Here is a 17,022-nt window from a genome sequence, read left to right as displayed (position 1 = left end):
AATCTCATCCTTCACACTGTGTCAGTACCTACAGCAGGAAAGTAGGGCAAAATCTTTGGAATAGTTAGTCTAGGTATACAACCCCAGATGCCTTTAAAACCAGATTTATGGGGTAATTAATGAACTAAGACAAGTTCCTTCTTTCAATGTGAATCCTTTGTTAAACAACCAGTTGAACAGGAATTTCCTTTATACCACAGAGTTTTCCTATTGTTCTTGGTCTTTCTTCAAAGAATACTTTTCTTTTCTCTTTTACCTCTATCTTGAGAAAAACTCGCTACAAGGGATCTATTTTCTTTTACTACTACTACCATGAAAAGTAGTGGTGTTCCAAAATGTTGAAGTGGCAGTTCATGCTTACTTCTAATTTGATGAAAAAACATTTTAAATGCAAGTATACATCAGTGTATGACAAGTGTATCTGTTGTATGTGTGAACAAATGTAATTTTTAAAACATGTCCCTCCTCAGGGAAAAGTCTGTAGCTTCAAGGTCAGATTGTCCAGTTCTGTCATTTTTACCAGGAAAGAACAACTAGTCCAGAGGTTTGAGAAGATTATCTTCTTAATAGAACGTTGTTCCAGTTGGTTGTGTTCGTTAATTAATGTACATTGGGTACATAAGTTGACTTAAGGAAAACAGATTCCTTCAAGAGCCTACTTCACTAAAATTACTTTATTTACAAAACCATTTGCTAGAGTCTCAAAGAGCCTATGTCTAGTAACAAAACTGGCTCTGTGAACTTTTCACCCAATAACAAATTTAAATTAAAGCTAAAGCACACAAAGTTAGCAAGGGACTGATGAGAAGATAACAACTCTGGTCTCTTTGTTGCTGTACCTAAGGTGCAGAGCACAATAGCTTATTTTAAAACTATATGCTTCAAATACTTATTAAGTATAGAAGAAGCATCACTCTAACATGGGCCACTCAACGCCCCCCTTAACCAAAATGAAATAGCAGTGAAAAACAGAAATGCTTGATGCTTTGATCCTGCCCTTGAAGTCAATCAGTGCTTATGGGAGCCATTGTTACAATTTACGGGAACCTGGAAATTGAACTCTCATCAAAAGACACTCTGGTTCCGGTCCAATTCTTCTAGCAAAACAATAAGAGAATAAAATACTGTTCCAACCAATGCAGGTACTTGATGACTAAGGACAAGTTCAAGGAGTCAGTACAGACTATTAATCACATATGGAAAATTGTGTTAATGAAAGAGGAAATGGTTTTAGAAACATTCCTGCTCCCCCAATAAAAGCCAAAAATGCCCATAAGAATTGGTTAATATGGTTGACACCACAGCTGGGACTAATAACCCACTCCCAGCAGACTTGCCATCTAAAGTTGGATCTTGCACTAAGAGTTGGCTCAGTGATTAATAACTTCAGCTTCAGGGAATCTGACATCCTCTTCTTGTCTCTGTAATTATCAGCACTCACGTGTGTACAGACACACACACACACACACACACACACACACACACACACACACATATATGTATGTATGTATGTATGTAATTGAAAATAGTAATACAAAAACAAAGAATTGTGTCTGTATAATCCTACAGTTACGTGAATGAGGTCCAGCAAGGCATTTACCAGTCCCGAAAAAGGCACGGCCAAATGTGGGAAGCAGCAGAAGTGGCACTGGGGATAATGGAATTCATTTCACTGAATAGAAGTTAGTTTCCATTGTTAAGTACCCACTTTGGAAAGAACTAGATTTATAACACTAGAATCTAGCGAAGGCTGGGACATGGCACTGGTGCGGTCAGTGTATGATATGGAGCAGCTTATTTGGATTGTCCTGATTGGAACCTGTCTTGGTTGACACATGTGCATCCAATGGAATGTACTGTGGCTCATTTTTTTTTTTTTACGTCTACTCTTCAGTGTTTTCCCTGCCCCTCTCTTCATATTTTGGCGTTGTCCCTCTGCTGCGTCCTAACTGTAATAACTTGTCTTCACAGCCCCTGGAGGAACACGCATAGACGATGGTGACAAGACCAAGATGACCAAGCACTGTGTGTTTTCAGCAAATGAAGATCATGAAACCATCCGAAACTACGCTCAGGTAGCTTCCAGCCCGGGAAGAATGCCAGTGTGATGGATCACAAGCCCTTGAACGCAATGGCTGGGAAAGAGCTCCTAGAACAGGGCTAGACAGACCCTTAGATGTGGAGAAATACACAGTTGCATTCCTAGTAGAACAGAAAGCATCAAGTACCACACCTTTGCCCCTCAGCTGCAAAGCTTCCGGTGCCCGCTGCAGCTGGATTTTTGTTGCACAGTCGTCATCCTAATTTTTTGGAGAAGACAGTTTTGCTCCTTCTTATCATACTAAGGGTGCCCATTCCCTGTGACCCTTTGTTTTTACTTCTTGATCTTAAGACATCTTGCGGCCATACTTGAGCATGTATGAAATAGCAACGACTGTGATTATCACCACGGTGTTCCATATACTACCACTAAGGAGGAAAATTGATGCAGCACTCATTGGATAGTTTTATGGTTTATATTAACAGAATACGCGCTAAGCAGCGATTAAAGAAAATGAAGAGGACTGGAGAGATTGCACAGTGGTCAAGACCACTAGCTACTCTTCTACAAGACCTGGGTTTAATTTTCAGCACCCATGGGACAGCTTGCAACTCAGGTCCCAGGGAATCAGACTACCCCTCCTGGCCTCTAGGGTACTAACATGCACATGGTGCACAGACATACATACAGGCAAGACACTAATGCACAGAAATAAAAGAAACCAATTTTTAAAAGATCATAAAGAGTAAGAAGGGGCTATGAGTGTAATTTGGCTGGTAGAGTACTTGCCTAGTGTGCATATAATAGCCCAGGCTTGACCGCCCGGCACTGCATAAAGTGGGTGGACACGTGGAACGCATGTGCAATCGCAGAACTGTGGAGGCGGTCATAGGCAGGGCAGAAATTCAGAGTCATCCTCAGCCACGCAGTGAGTTGACCAGTAGGGATTTCATTGGACCCAGTCTCAAAATTGAGTAAGAGTGGAAAAGATACCTGTATAGCATAAAACCTATAAGAGATTCGTGAGTCAATGGTAAAATGAGGTAAGTTATGCTTTCTAAGAAAGTCTGATAGAGACATTTCAAAGGAGAAGAAACAAATCTCCATTAAATGTTTGCAAGTGTGTTCAAACTCACTGGGTTTTAGGGCAATATTAAACCAAATTATAGAGTATTAGTTTGCCCACATTAGCTTGGTTTTAAAAGAAAAAAAAACTAGTGAATTTTAAGGCCCAGTGAAAGGTCAGGAAGCCATCAGCTATAAATACAGATAATTAGACCTGCTTTTTCTATTCTGGTTCTATATGGATGGACTCTTCAAAAGTCCAGTCTGGCAGAGTGGCTCAGTGGGGAGCATGTATTTGCATGGCTTGCACATGCTTCTCTCCCAAAATCAGGGAAAAGATTATTTTTTTCCTGAAACAGATTAAGCAGACAGGAATAAATTGCTCAGACACTGGTCTGTCCTCTAGATGTCTTTGTTTCTGCTGTGTATATAAGAGAAGGCATAGGTTTAAATACTAACACTCAGTTCCATAGCTCATCTCATTGATTTGGGGCTGGGTCTCTCATAGCCCAGGCTGGCTTCAAACTCCCAATGCCTCTGCCTATTGCACTGCCACGGCTGGAAGGTTCATAATTCCTAAGTCTGATTTCGTTGACAATTAATAACAGTCCATTGTCTACCGTATCATAATAGAATTTTCAGTATCAAGTTGCTGCAGATCATTATTTGAATTCCAGTGAAAACAGATTAAAACGAAACAAAACTGGAAGTCATAGGGACAGCTGCTCCTATAAATGTAAAGATAGATACAGTACAGTTTGCCTCTTTATCGTGTCTTAGTAGGGTGGTGTCTTTAAGCAAGTGAGTCCATTTTTTCATATTTGATATGAAGGAAGATCTTCTGGGGCTCTGATGACTCTGGGTAAAGACAACTGTACTGCGCCTGATGATCTGAGTTCAGTCCCCTGGACCTATTTGGCAGAAGGAAAAAAGCAATTCTCAAAAGTTTTCCTCAGGACTCCACATGAGTGCAATAATACTGTGCACTCACACACACAGAAAGAAGGATGGATGGATGATGGATGGATGATGGATGGATGGATGGATAATTTTTTATAAAACCAAAGATCTTCTGGTCTGTGTTTGGGCTTTTAAATTGTTGCTTATTTATAGACTGACAGAAAAAGCTAGCCAATGGGGTGCTCAGTCAGAAGAAAAAAATTAAAAGAGTGTTTGAGTTGGAAATTAATTTTATATAAGCTATATATGTTTACTTGGCAAACACTTTCACAGTGTGGTGATTGAAAACCTGAGGTGATTTTAGACAGTTGTTCTTGGTCTTCTTCGTTATATGAAGAAACACAACAAAATTTTAGAAGTATGTGATGTGGATATTAGAGAAAGCAGCACGTGGGTTCAGATGTATCCGTGGTTACTAAAGATAATCAGGACTTACAAGATTCCTGTTTGAGTAAAAGGATCATTCCTGTACAGAACAGTCTCGTCTCAGGACAGAAAGGCAAGTCCTGCTTTGGGGTTCTGAGGGGATGGTGAGGCCAATAATTCTTCATAGCTAAGTAGATTATGTTTTATGTTCATCTACCAAAAATGTGTTTGTGATCCATCTGGATAGTAGTGTGCCCTGAACTCTGCTCTCTCGCCCATGCCACTGACTCAGTGATTTTATCTATAACCCCTTTGTTTCAGACATATTCAGTGTCTAATGTGGAGGATTATAAATCCTATTTTATTTTCATCAACATTTATTAATTGTTTTGTTTTATTTTTTTTCTTTTTAGATTATATTTTTATTTTTAATGTGTTTATGTGTTTGTGTAAGGATATATGTACAAGTGCAGGAGCTCTTTAAGACCATTTCCATTCCCCTATAGCTAGAGTTACAGGAGCTTTTGAGCTTCCCAACATGGGTGCTGGGAATTAAACTCAGTCCTCTGAAAACGCAGCAAGCACTCTTAACCTTGGATCTACGTCTCCAGCCCCTGTTTCTATTCTTCAGTTTGCTGTATCCTATTATGGATTTGATCTTATTTTTCCTGGGGTCATGGTACCTCTTCTTAGTAAGAGTATATTTATCTTTTTATTATTGTAGATCTATTGTAGATTTTTCCCCTTCTGTCTGTGACCTTTAAAATTATTTGCATAATTCAATAATTCTGCTTTATATTTAGGTCTTCAATAAACTCATCAGGAGATACAAGTATTTGGAAAAGGCATTTGAAGATGAAATGAAAAAGGTAAATTCAAATATCTAAGGAAGAAGGATCCTGAACTTGGGGTCAACATGGGCTACAAAACAAGACCATATCTAAAAAACAAACCACACACCCACAGATACAGACAGGCAGGCAGACACACACACACACACACACACACACACACACACACACACATGGATACGTATACACACAGAGAATTTTTAACTTTAGCCCTCTTACTTTCTGGCGTGAGGTGGTCTTTTTTTGTTTGTTTAGAGCTTACTAGACATGGAATAGAAGTCAAAGGCTCTGATTAAGGTTCTTCCACTCAGTGTAAAAACCTAGAGAATGACATCTCTCTCAGATGCTAGGGATGGTGAGTTAGTGTGTCCTACAAATGTTACAGAGCTGGATCGCATCACCCTCATGTAAAAACAAACCTATATTAATGCCGGGAACTTTGCGTTGGTGTTGAGTGATGAAAACTCAGTCAAGTCTCTGCTGTGGTTGGGGTCCCCCGGGAAATCTCAGCATCATGCCTGAGGAATGATGACACTGAGAAAATTTAGTCACAGCACAAAGCAGAGGAGAGTTAGGGAAAGGAGGACCACAGGCCACGGCTCTGAGGACTTAAAAGTCACAGTGAAGAGGGACATAAAATCCCCTTTGCTTCGGCTTGTTTCAGACTTTCTAAGTAACCCTCTCTCGCTCTCTAAAATGTTAAGGTTAAGAAGTATTGGGATGCACACATCTCCACCACCTAAAGTCAAGAGTCTTCTCAAATTCTATTTAGAAATTCCTTTATCTCATATCTCCCATTGCCTCCTAACCAAAGCTAGTGGTTAAACCGTGATCTAAGAAATAATGTGTTTGGTGCTGGTGTTTCAGAAACGTAGACAACTCTTCTCCCTCATAGATCTTCCTGCAGACTCTTGTTTTCTGCTATGTTTTGTGTTTCAAAAAGTTATATTCATATGGCTGGAGGATGAGACAGATGACTCAGCAGTTAGAATACTTGCTGCTCTTACAAGAGGCCCAAGGTTAACTCCTAGCCCTCATATCAGGTGACTTACAACAACCTGCAACTCTAGTTCCAGGATCTGACACCCTCTTCTGGCCTTCCATCACCTGCATATGCGTGTGTGTGTGTGTGTGTGTGTGTGTGTGTGTGTGTGTGTGTGTAGGTAGGTATATGTGGGTACACACGTATACCTACCCACACACATATACGTACAGAGCACACATTTACAAGTAAATCAATGAAAAAAATAAAATGTTATTCTTTGCAGAAATATATGCCATGGTGAGGAAGTGATTGCCCCGCGGGGGTGGGGGATGTGAAAGTCAGTATATCTCAGACAACATGTTTGTTGTGGGCTTCCTCTTCTCCATGTGCATAGCCAAGTGTGCATCGTGTATACACTCTGTTCCCCAAATGTCCCTGATTGTGACTATTTATAGCCACATGTGCATGAACCTGCAGGAAAGGACTGTGTCAGACAACATTCCTTTCTACACTATCATTTATGATTGAACATGTGCTTCCAGAGTCTGCTAACTGCACTCACTCTATGGTGACCTACTTCACACCTAGGCATGGACGGATGACCTCGTTGCATTGTCATTTTTCTTCCTACCTTGCTGTCTGGGTTCATACATAATGTCTTTCTTTCCGTCTCTCTTTTTTACCTGCAGCTTCTCCTCTTCCTTAAAGCATTTTCTGAAGCAGAGCAGACAAAGTTGGCAATGCTGTCTGGGATCCTGCTGGGCAATGGGACCCTCCCAGCTACCATCCTCACCAGTCTCTTCACGGACAGCTTAGTCAAAGAAGGTACTTAACGCTTACCGCATGTGTGATGGAAAAGAAAGGGAATACAGGAAACAGGGAGAAAACTGTCTGCCCTCCATGTAAGAGAGAGTGTGTATGTGTGTGCATGTGTGCGCGTGTATGTACTGCCCAGAAATGATGTTTCTAAAGTACATGTTCATTATAAGGAATTAGAAGAAGAACCTGCACACCTGTTGTATGTTGCTTTTGACTTCTTCTTGCAGATTATGGATAACCTTGAAATTGATTCGATCTAAACTTTTCCAGCTCAGAGGCTGCTCTTTGTGTGAATAACACATCATTTTGCCCTTTGTAGGACCCTTTTGCCCTTGGAGATAAAATGCTAGCTAGTAAAGAAAGTAGAAGTCAGAAATTTCCCATTTGCAACCTATCCCCCCCCCCGAAACAAAAAAAAAAAAATCTTCATTTTAGTATTCATTTTAGTCACATGTTTAAGACATTCTGGGTGAGATAGTTCATTGGCTAGGAGTATTTGCTGCTCTGGTGGAAAACCAGAGTCCCTTTCCCAGCCGCTCACCACTGCCTGTAACCACAGTTCCAGGCCACCCTACACTCTCTGACCTTGGACATACGCACACGCACATGGGCAAGCCTACACATAAATAATAAAATATCTTTTTTTTAAAGAAAGGCATTCATTGTCCAAAAGACAATGAATAATTTCAAAGTCAAGAATGCTGCAACAGAAAGAGGCTTGTGCAAAACAATGTTAAAGTATTAAGAGTTTGGCCGGCACTACTGAAGTAATTGATTATGGAATGAAACAAAAGTGGGCTGTCCTCTTGTAGGAGGATAATGCTATGCAAATTACAGTTTAACGCAAAACAGTTATTTTCCTAAAAAAAAATAAATTAAAGGCGCTTTTGTAAGAACATCTGTTTCTTCTGGGGAGTTTTCCTCCTGCGTGTAGGAAGGCCCAGCTTCATTCATGCCCATAGTGAGAGGGCTTATAGTTCTCTTGTAGCTAAGGAAAAAAAAAAATTAAGAGACAGGTGGCATTATGCTGACCATCTACAGTGTTTGGCTTATGATTCTGGAATCACTAGTACATTGTTAATACTGGGCTATTTGACTGAATATCATTCTAAAAAGAATTCAGGAAACTTTATGTACCTTGTGCTGTTAGCTTTTTTTTCACAGAAAAAGAAGGTACTCTAAATGCTGATAATACTAAATTACCTAAGCCATCACAACAGAAAATAACTACCTTACTAGTTAATGTCAAACCTTAGTGAGAGGGTCTGCCCCTGTCAAAGGTGAGGACTCCGTTCCCAACAGCATCATACAGGTCATAATGCCTACAACCAGGGGACCTGGTGCCCTCTTCTGCCAATGACCATTCTAGAATGTAGGTGGCAGTTGTATGGCTCAGTGTAGTCGTTTCTGTGGTTGAAATTGGGTTATCGGAAAGCAGGAAGGAAACCTTTGCTATGGGAGTGGCCTTGTGTTTGTGTCATGGTTTTCCCTCATTCTTCACCATCATTAGAAACTAGATGTTTAAATGTTGATTTCTAATTAAGGGTGGAAAGAAATTATACCTTTGTTCAACCCTATATAGTAACTATTAAAAAGAATAGAATCATTCCGCTCACTAGGAGAGTAACTACAAAATCATTCCAGGTTTTTCATAGGGAGTCTTGTTTAATACAAAGTGATAGGTTTAAATATACCTTTTTTTTTTTTTTTAGGTTCCAAAGTTCAATCATGCTTTGCTTTCTACCTTACAATACAGAGTATAGAATAATCTTATTTTTATGTCATTACCTAATTATATTGAAGTTATATTGATTTCTGTGAACTACAAATAATGTTTAAAGTTGGGGCGGTTCTCAAGTGACAGAGCACCTGTAGACCTGGCTTTCTCCTCCAACTGCACAAAAAGAAAAATCATCTTCAAGAGTAGTCAGCATAAGATTCTTGACCTTATAATACGTACACATATTTCTTTAGAGTGTGTGGGTGTGTGTGTGCATGTATATTCACTTCCACAGAACTCATGTGTTGATCATGGACAACTTTGTAGATTCAACTCTCTTCTATGTAGATCTTTTATGTAGATGGCTTAGGCATTGAGTTCCTGTTATCAGGCTTGCATAAGCACCTTTAACTGCTGAGCCATGTTGCCTGCCCATATTTCTTTAAATGAAATAATAGTTCTAAAGGTAGGGCAAACTTCAGAATGAATAGGAAGATCATTCATGGCATAGACCTCATCGCATCATGGTTCCCCCCGTCATTTTCAGGATTCTTCAGATCAGCCACGGCACGTGTCTCCCTTCTGGTTTGTTCAGCAGAATGTCACTTACCATAGGCTCAGGAGCTTTGCCAGCAGTATGAAGCAGATAGCATGGCCACTGGAATAATGAAGGAGGAGGGGGTGCCAAGACTGAGGCTAATCAGAAATCAGCCCGATATGACCAAAGTAGGAGTTCTTTTAGAAAGCAGTAAAGGAGACGTTGGCAACTGCTTCTGTCACCAATACTAGGCAGAATGTTCAATTTAGGAAAATGAATTCAATAATTCAACTATGCCATAAGTTTTCATCAAATGCAATATAAATTTAAAGTTGGAAATCAGAGCCTTTACAGAAAAGTTGTCTGCTAGCTAGCTAATTGTTTATTTTTGGAAGTAATCGAGATTCAAATATGGATAAGGGATTGAGTGGTTTCTTGATTAACATCTAAACATCTATCAAAACTACTTTTTAAAAATTCCAGAAGTGTTTAATTTTCAGCAGCCCTGGTGTTGTGAAATAACATTAAGGATTTATTTTATTTTATTTTTTTTTTGTCCAAAGAGAAACACCCATTGAAAGGTTGGTGATCATCCACATAAGTAGTTCTCTTCGGTCACTATCAGTTCTTCTTGGCATCACTTAAGTCAGCTGTCACCAGAACTACACTCTTTTCATTTCAGTTGCTGAGGCAGGAGAATTGTGTGTTCCTGGCTAACCCGAGCTACACAGCAAGACCCCAACTCAACAAAACAGAAGAAAAAATTAGAAATTATGAGTTAAATCTTAAATAGCTTCTCAGATTATCCTTCTGTCCATCTGCCTGCCCAGCTGACATCAGCACCCACCTCAATTTCCATGGCCATTCCTGAGCCAGCCACGCCCCTTGCCATGGAGCTCTCTGGCCTCTCCCACATCAAGCTTGGGCTTCCTCTGCCTTTTTACTTCTGGCATGACATGAAGATGTCATGAAAGGGATGAATGGAGTGGAAAGCCTTCTCTGTCTTTCCTGGGCTCTCTGGAGTAAATTTATTGGCCAGTTCTTTGACATCTTTTGCCCTTGTCTCTTGGTGAGAATTGTCACAGCCTTCGTACAACTGCAGTGGACCTGTTGGTGCTGAGCATCGGATGTTTCCCCAGGTCCGATTGTTCCATTTTCTAGTAAAAGCAACACAGAATAGATGGCGGCACAAATAACCAGCGTCGACCTGAGCTTCAGCTGTTCTCTGCCATTTTCTGATCAGAGATCAAAACGTTCATCCTGATACATTCTATACTGTGAAAATCTCCAGTAGTCAGCCTGAATTTGCTAAGCACAGCTTTATCCCTCTAAATATAAAGGTTTATAAACCTTGATAACAAAACTACTTAGTTTATCAAATGAACTTTTGGCACCCCAAGTTCTCACAATCAATGCTTTTTAGGTATATTATAGTTCAATAGCCAGAAACCATGTAGAAACCCAGGCCTGGTGGCACATGTTTGTAATCCCAGCGCTGAGAAGCAGAAACAGGATCCCTGGGGCTTAATGTCCAATAAGCCTAGCCTAACTGGGGAACCTTGGGCCACAGAAGAGACCCCGTCTCATCAAAAAAGATGAAGAGCTGGTGTTACTCGGGCCCGCCTTTATCCTAGCACTCAGGAAACAGAGGCAGGCAGATCTCTGCAAGTTTGAGACCATCCTGGTCTACGGAGCTAGCTAACCCAAGCACAGCCAAGGCTACACAAGAAACCCTGTCTTGAGCAAAAAATACAGCCAGCCAAACAAGATGAGGGCCTCTGGGGAACTCAGGGTTGACCTCTGGCCTCTATACACACATGCACACATTTAGTAAATATGAAGAAATGAATTAAACACTTGAATAATTAAGTTATACCAGATTGGAATCAGTACTCCTGCTATGAAATCAATTTTGTTGTTTTCCAGATAGAGTTTCTCTGTGTAGTCCTACCTGTCCTGGAACTTGCTCTGTAGACAAAACTGGCCTTGGGCTGAAGAGATCTTGCTGCCTTTGCCTTGAAAGTACTGGGATTAAAGGCATGCATCACCCCTGCCTGGCTGAAAAGGATGTTTATTGTTGAGTTTGTTGTTGTTGATATTCCTTTGTTTTTGTTTTTATAAGTGGAATACCAGCAAGTGGCCCTGCCTGTCCTCACACCGTACTGTGTAGATCCAGCTGTTCTGGCTCTTACAGCGATGCTCCTGCCTCCACTTCCTGTGGCTGGCATCAAGGGCATGAGCCACCATGCCTGGGTTCTTGCTCATGAAGACGTTTTCTTTTTCGTATGAATAGAGAGCTGTGCATGTAGGTCTGTCTACCTTTTCCTGTCTCCGGGATCAACTCTTTTAGCTGTCACCCGTTTCTGGAAGCCTGTTCAGAAGTGTTCATACTCACAGGTGGCATCTGGTACCCAGGGATGACATTTTCACTTTCTTTTAACAGGCATCGCAGCCTCATTCGCTGTCAAGCTTTTCAAAGCCTGGATGGCAGAGAAGGATGCCAATTCCGTTACCTCTTCACTGAGAAAAGCCAACATAGACAAGAGGCTGCTAGTAAGTGGTTTTTTGCATCAAGCTTGTATGCATGACTGGTGTCAGGCTGGTGTCGTGACAGTGACATACCAGGGTCTCTGCTGAACTGGAGTGTGTTCCTTTTCTTATCATAGAGAAACAAATTCTGTTTTAGTCTTATACGCACTCAAATATATTTTAAATAAATAAACTACCCCCCTAGGACAATCATAAGGATCACTTCTGGGAATTCAGGGAGACTTTTCTAGAGAGGAATACCTGGGGAGGGGGAGGCTGTAGGACCTTCTTGTGAGGTAGCGAACTACATGGAGGAAAGTGGGGAAAGGAGAGAAGCTGCTGATGTTGGCATGCCCTTTCTCTGCTTCCTGATTGGCTCTGTGAACCAAACCACTCCCACCAACACCATCCCCCCAACTGTGATCCAAATTAAACCCTTCCCTTAAAGTTCTTTCTCTCATTTGCGTGCTTATAGCCACTTATACAAAATTACAAGAGATATCAACACTCAACTCTGGAAGGTTGTTGACATGGTATTAATATTTTATCAACAGTAAAGCTTTTTCCTGGTGGCTGTCGTGGTATTTCAGTGGTACAGGGCTTGCCTAACACACTCAAAGCCATCCTGGTTGCAATCCCCAGAGTAATAAAAGCAATCCAACACTTTCTTTAGTATCAAATAACTATTTGCAGAACTAAAGTTTTTTTTAAAAAACTATATGTTTAAAAACTAATGTATTTAAAAAAAAAAAAACAAAAAAAAAAACTCATTCTCAACAAATAAGATATTTGTGATATGTGGAGTCGGAATTATATTACATGCATTCCCTGATGCACATACAAAGGTCAGGACAACTTCTGGGAGTTTTTTCTTCTACTGTGTTGTTATAGGGATCGAACTCAGATTGGTGGGCTTTGCGGCAAGCCTATTTACCCAGCGAGCCTTCCCACCAGGCCCACCATAGCATTTCTGATGAGCCTGTGAGTTGTCCATGAATTAGCTAGATCTTGTCTAGTCACAGCTAGGTTCCACATGTTTTTTCATTTCAGGAACAAGACTGAAGGATCTCCCATTTAGGACATTGTGTCTGCATGGCATAGGGCAGAAACACAGGTCCCAAACTGAAGCCCTCAGGCACATTAAAAACCTACCTGCAAGTGGCTCCATGGAGACGTAGCTCAGTGGTTAAGAGTGCCTACTGTTGGGAGGCAGAAGCAGGAGGGTTTCTGTGTTTGAGGCCAGCCTGGTCCACAGTGTGAGTTCCAGGACAGCCAGGCCTACACAGAGAAACCCTATCTTGGAAAAAAAAAAAAAAAAAAAAAACGCTAAGGGTTCAGCACTCATGTCAGGAAGAGGTAGTTCACAGCCACCTGTAATTCCATCTCCAGAAGCCCCAACGCCTTCTTCTGGTCTTCAAATGCACCTGCATATATTATCTACACTCTGACACATGTCCATAAATACCATTTAAAATAAAAATTAGGAGAAGAAGTCACTGGTAAGTCTGGAAAAATAGAGTAGGACATTTAGCTACTTCTGCCTCTGTCTGAAGCACTGAGGGAGGGGTTCTGTTGATCCACTTTGACAGAGAGAAGTTGGTAATTGGAAACAAAGATAGAATCTATCACAACTTACCACAAAAGACTCAAAAAGTCTTGTTTCTTAAATAGCTGTAGGTTGGTTAATTAGGTCACTGGATATAAAAATGCATGAGTCTTGAAAACACTACTGATCTTACTTACTAGATCTACATGCTGTGATAAAGAGAAGTGTAGATTCTGTTTCTCCCAAGTGCTTCCAACATCAGTGGGGTAAGGAGAGGGTGCTTGTGGTGTACAAGTACAGGAGGTTCCTGAGATTTCTTGACTCAACCCATGAGACACTTGACATCTGTTATATTCTCAAGGGAGTAATTTTTGTTTCATGAAGCTATGTAGCTAAGTTTTATGTAACTGTTCCCAAAAATACTGACGTTAGCCATTACTCAGCACTGTTACAGATGAAGGAAAAATTTGTATAGCTCAAGGGGAGAGGGGATGGGAGGAACTATTTCAAATCCCTAGAAAAAGGAGAAGTTGGTCTTATCTTTTATTTATTCATTGAGTATGTGTGCCAGGAATTTATGGGTATGGGGATAATTGAAAGAAAGCAAACAGACCCTGGCTTTTATGAGATAGCATCAACTTCAAGGGAATGGGAACACACAGATAGAAACTGAATTTTTTTTTTAATGGTGAATTTGTGGTACTTGTCTATAATCCTAAAACTGGGGGCTGAGGCTAGAGGATTACCATGAGTTTGAAGCTGGGCTTCTGGTACCTTGTCAGATGGAAGCCTTTCCTCATGAGACTCGACCTCAAAATCAAAAACAAAGGGAAAAGTCCAGGTGAAACACTATAGAGAGAAAATTACATAGACAAAAGCTAATGGAAACCAGATCATGCTGAATAATAATACAGACTATTGGTAGTAGGAAGGCCTATGTAATGATGCTATGTGGCTAAATGAGGCTAAGACCACATCTTCATACATGAACTGTATGTGAACAGTATGATTGGCATGCACTTGACCATAACATCAAATCCCATTTTGAAGTCACGTCTTCCTGACAAAGACCGTTCCGAGGTTATACTGAGCTATGGAGCCAGTGTTGACCTTAGTGCCAACAGCAATGTCCTTAAGTATTTCTAGCTATATAAGCCACATCAGCTGCTAAATGTATTGATGCATTTCTACGTCAGGCCTGGCAATATGGACACATGGGTAGGAGTGCCTGCTGCCAAGCCTGGGAACTGATTGCTCAGGACCCACATATGGAAAGACCAGATTTCCACAGGCTGTCCTCTGAGAGCCCACACAAGTGGGTCCTACGACCTGCACATGTATAAACATGCTTGTTAGATATAGAGATTATTTTAAACATTCTAAAGGAAGTGCCAATTTCAGTTTGATTATAAGGGAGGGGAGGGACCACTCCATAAAATGAAATTAGCCCCTTCCCCTAAATCTGGAACGTCTTGAATGGAACTGTAAACTTTAACACAATGATACTGTAAATATTAACAGTGAAGTTTCAGTGTGGTGGGAAGTAGTATTTTGATATGCGTGCACATTTGATAGATTCTCCCACTGACTCTGTTCTGACATAAAAATATGAGTCCAAGGAAATTTGGGAGTGATGATAGGGGAAGGTTGAGGTTTAAGTCCTGGCCCAGCAACCTCTGCTCTGCCTCTCTCCTCAGTGGCAGCCCCATGCCAGCTCTTGCACTGAGTTGGAGATATGGAGCCTTTGGCAACACGCAGGCAGATCTAACCAATGTAAAGTCTGTGCCCAGTTTTTAGACTTGCCAGCAGTCGGGGGAATGTGAGAGCTTTGGGAATTGCCTGCATTTCATAGTTGGCTGCCGAATTCACACAGGATTAGACGGTTATGAGAAGGTGCCAGGCTACGTAGGGGAAGATGAGGTGATGAAAATATCAAAGCAGCTATGGTGTTCTGTTCCTTTTGTTGTTGTTTTAACAAAAAAAAACAAAAAAAAAAAAACAAAAAACAAAAAACCCACACCATCAGAATTATGCGATAACCTGAGCAATTGATGAGTTAAGTTTAGATTGGGTCTTGCCCAGACCTTAATTGAGAGCCACCATCATTAGTGGAAAGTAGATAGCAAAGTCCACCATTCCTCCTTTACAGTATCCTTGGCTGCAGCATTTACTTGGGATGAGTGGAGGTCCCTGGGGTGGAGTGGGTTTTTTTATTTATTTATTTATTTATTTATTTATTTTATATATTTTTTTTGTCCTAGTGTTTCCAGTCATTTCAGCTTTACAGAAAGAACCTTGTTAACTCAATTAAGGAAGCTGTGCAAACGGTTTCAGTTTTCATCCTCTTAGTTTATAAACAATTTCATTACTGTTCAGAGTTTTTATCATATTCCTGTGGTCCGGCAAATGTAGTCCTGTGCTATATTGTTAATTAAAGCAAAGAAAAAGAGATGGGTGGGTACGGTGAACAAAGCAAGTTTGTCTATGTTGCTCAATCCTTTTCATAAAATCATCTTATGTTAAAAGGTGCTTACCTCAGAGACTGTATAGGAATATTTTAGTCCTCCTCATCTGAATGTGAGATATCCCAAGTGGCTTTAGTATGAGAATTCCATCCTAGTTTGAATAGCCTGTGGTTTACACACCTCCTTTTCTCCTTCAGGAACTCTTCCCAGTGAACAGACAGAGTGTGGATCATTTCGCTAAGTACTTCACTGACGCGGGGCTGAAGGAGCTGTCAGACTTTCTCCGAGTCCAGCAGTCACTGGGCACCAGGAAAGAGCTGCAGAAGGAGCTACAAGAGCGACTGTCTCAGGAATGCCCCATCAAGGAGGTGAGAGGCCGTAGTGAACTCCTGCACAGCACCCACAGATAAAGGGTAAGGGTGGCCCCCATCAGCGAGCTAGGAGACCAGAATGAACTCCAGTACAGCATACACGGTTGATGGGTGTGGGTGTATCCAATGGTTGAGCGCTTGAAGTATTCACGAGGTCATGGTTTACATCCCAACACTGCAGAAAACTATGCATGCTGTGGGTGTGTGTAGAATTACACAGGTTATATAACATAAGCTTTCCCTCCCTGATATGTATCACCATATACTATTCCCTTACTCCTAGCATTGAAGTTGGCTCAAGGTACTCACTCAAAATCCTATTTTATTATATTTTGGGGCATTCTAGAAATTGATGTTATTTTGGTTCACACTGCTTACTTTATTACCAGGCTGCTATGATTATCACACAGTTTTATCAACATATAGACTTGGCTAACTGCTGGTAAAATCTCCCATACAGTGGCACTTCTGGTGGATTGTCGATTCCCTACCTGGTGTTAAGCATTAACTAGTACTTAGTGTCAAGGCTGGGCTTTTTGCATCACTGGGTATGAATGTGTTGCTTGGAGACAAACCCAGGACACAGCAAGAGCTCCACCATTGGACTATATACTCCAGCACCTTTGAAGAAGGAAACGCAAATCCACACAGGGGAACATCAGTTGGGCCAGCATCTTGTTCACCCCTTTGTAATAGCTGTGTAAAGCTACAGGTTTTAGAACCATGTTTAAGCATAGTTTTGCTATGTGTTAGATAGCAATCACTG

At 40.9% G+C, this 17,022-nt stretch overlaps 1 protein-coding gene across 1 annotated transcript in view; it reads left to right on the top strand.

Moving 5' to 3' along the window:
• The window catches only part of Bzw2 (basic leucine zipper and W2 domains 2), a 59,194-nt gene that overhangs the window by 30,732 nt on the left and 11,440 nt on the right, over positions 1-17,022 (top strand). Inside the window, exons 4-8 of the mRNA XM_021201575.2 lie at positions 1,972-2,075; positions 5,236-5,301; positions 6,958-7,093; positions 11,789-11,898; positions 16,083-16,253. Coding sequence (XP_021057234.1) covers positions 1,972-2,075; positions 5,236-5,301; positions 6,958-7,093; positions 11,789-11,898; positions 16,083-16,253 — 587 coding nt within the window. The remainder of the gene's footprint in view (positions 1-1,971; positions 2,076-5,235; positions 5,302-6,957; positions 7,094-11,788; positions 11,899-16,082; positions 16,254-17,022) is intronic.

This window comes from Mus pahari, chromosome 7, assembly GCF_900095145.1.
Source record: "Mus pahari chromosome 7, PAHARI_EIJ_v1.1, whole genome shotgun sequence".
Taxonomy (NCBI): Eukaryota; Metazoa; Chordata; class Mammalia; order Rodentia; family Muridae; genus Mus; species Mus pahari.
The sequence above is the reverse complement of the archived record's forward strand: the minus strand, read 5'-3'. Positions and strand labels throughout refer to the sequence as shown.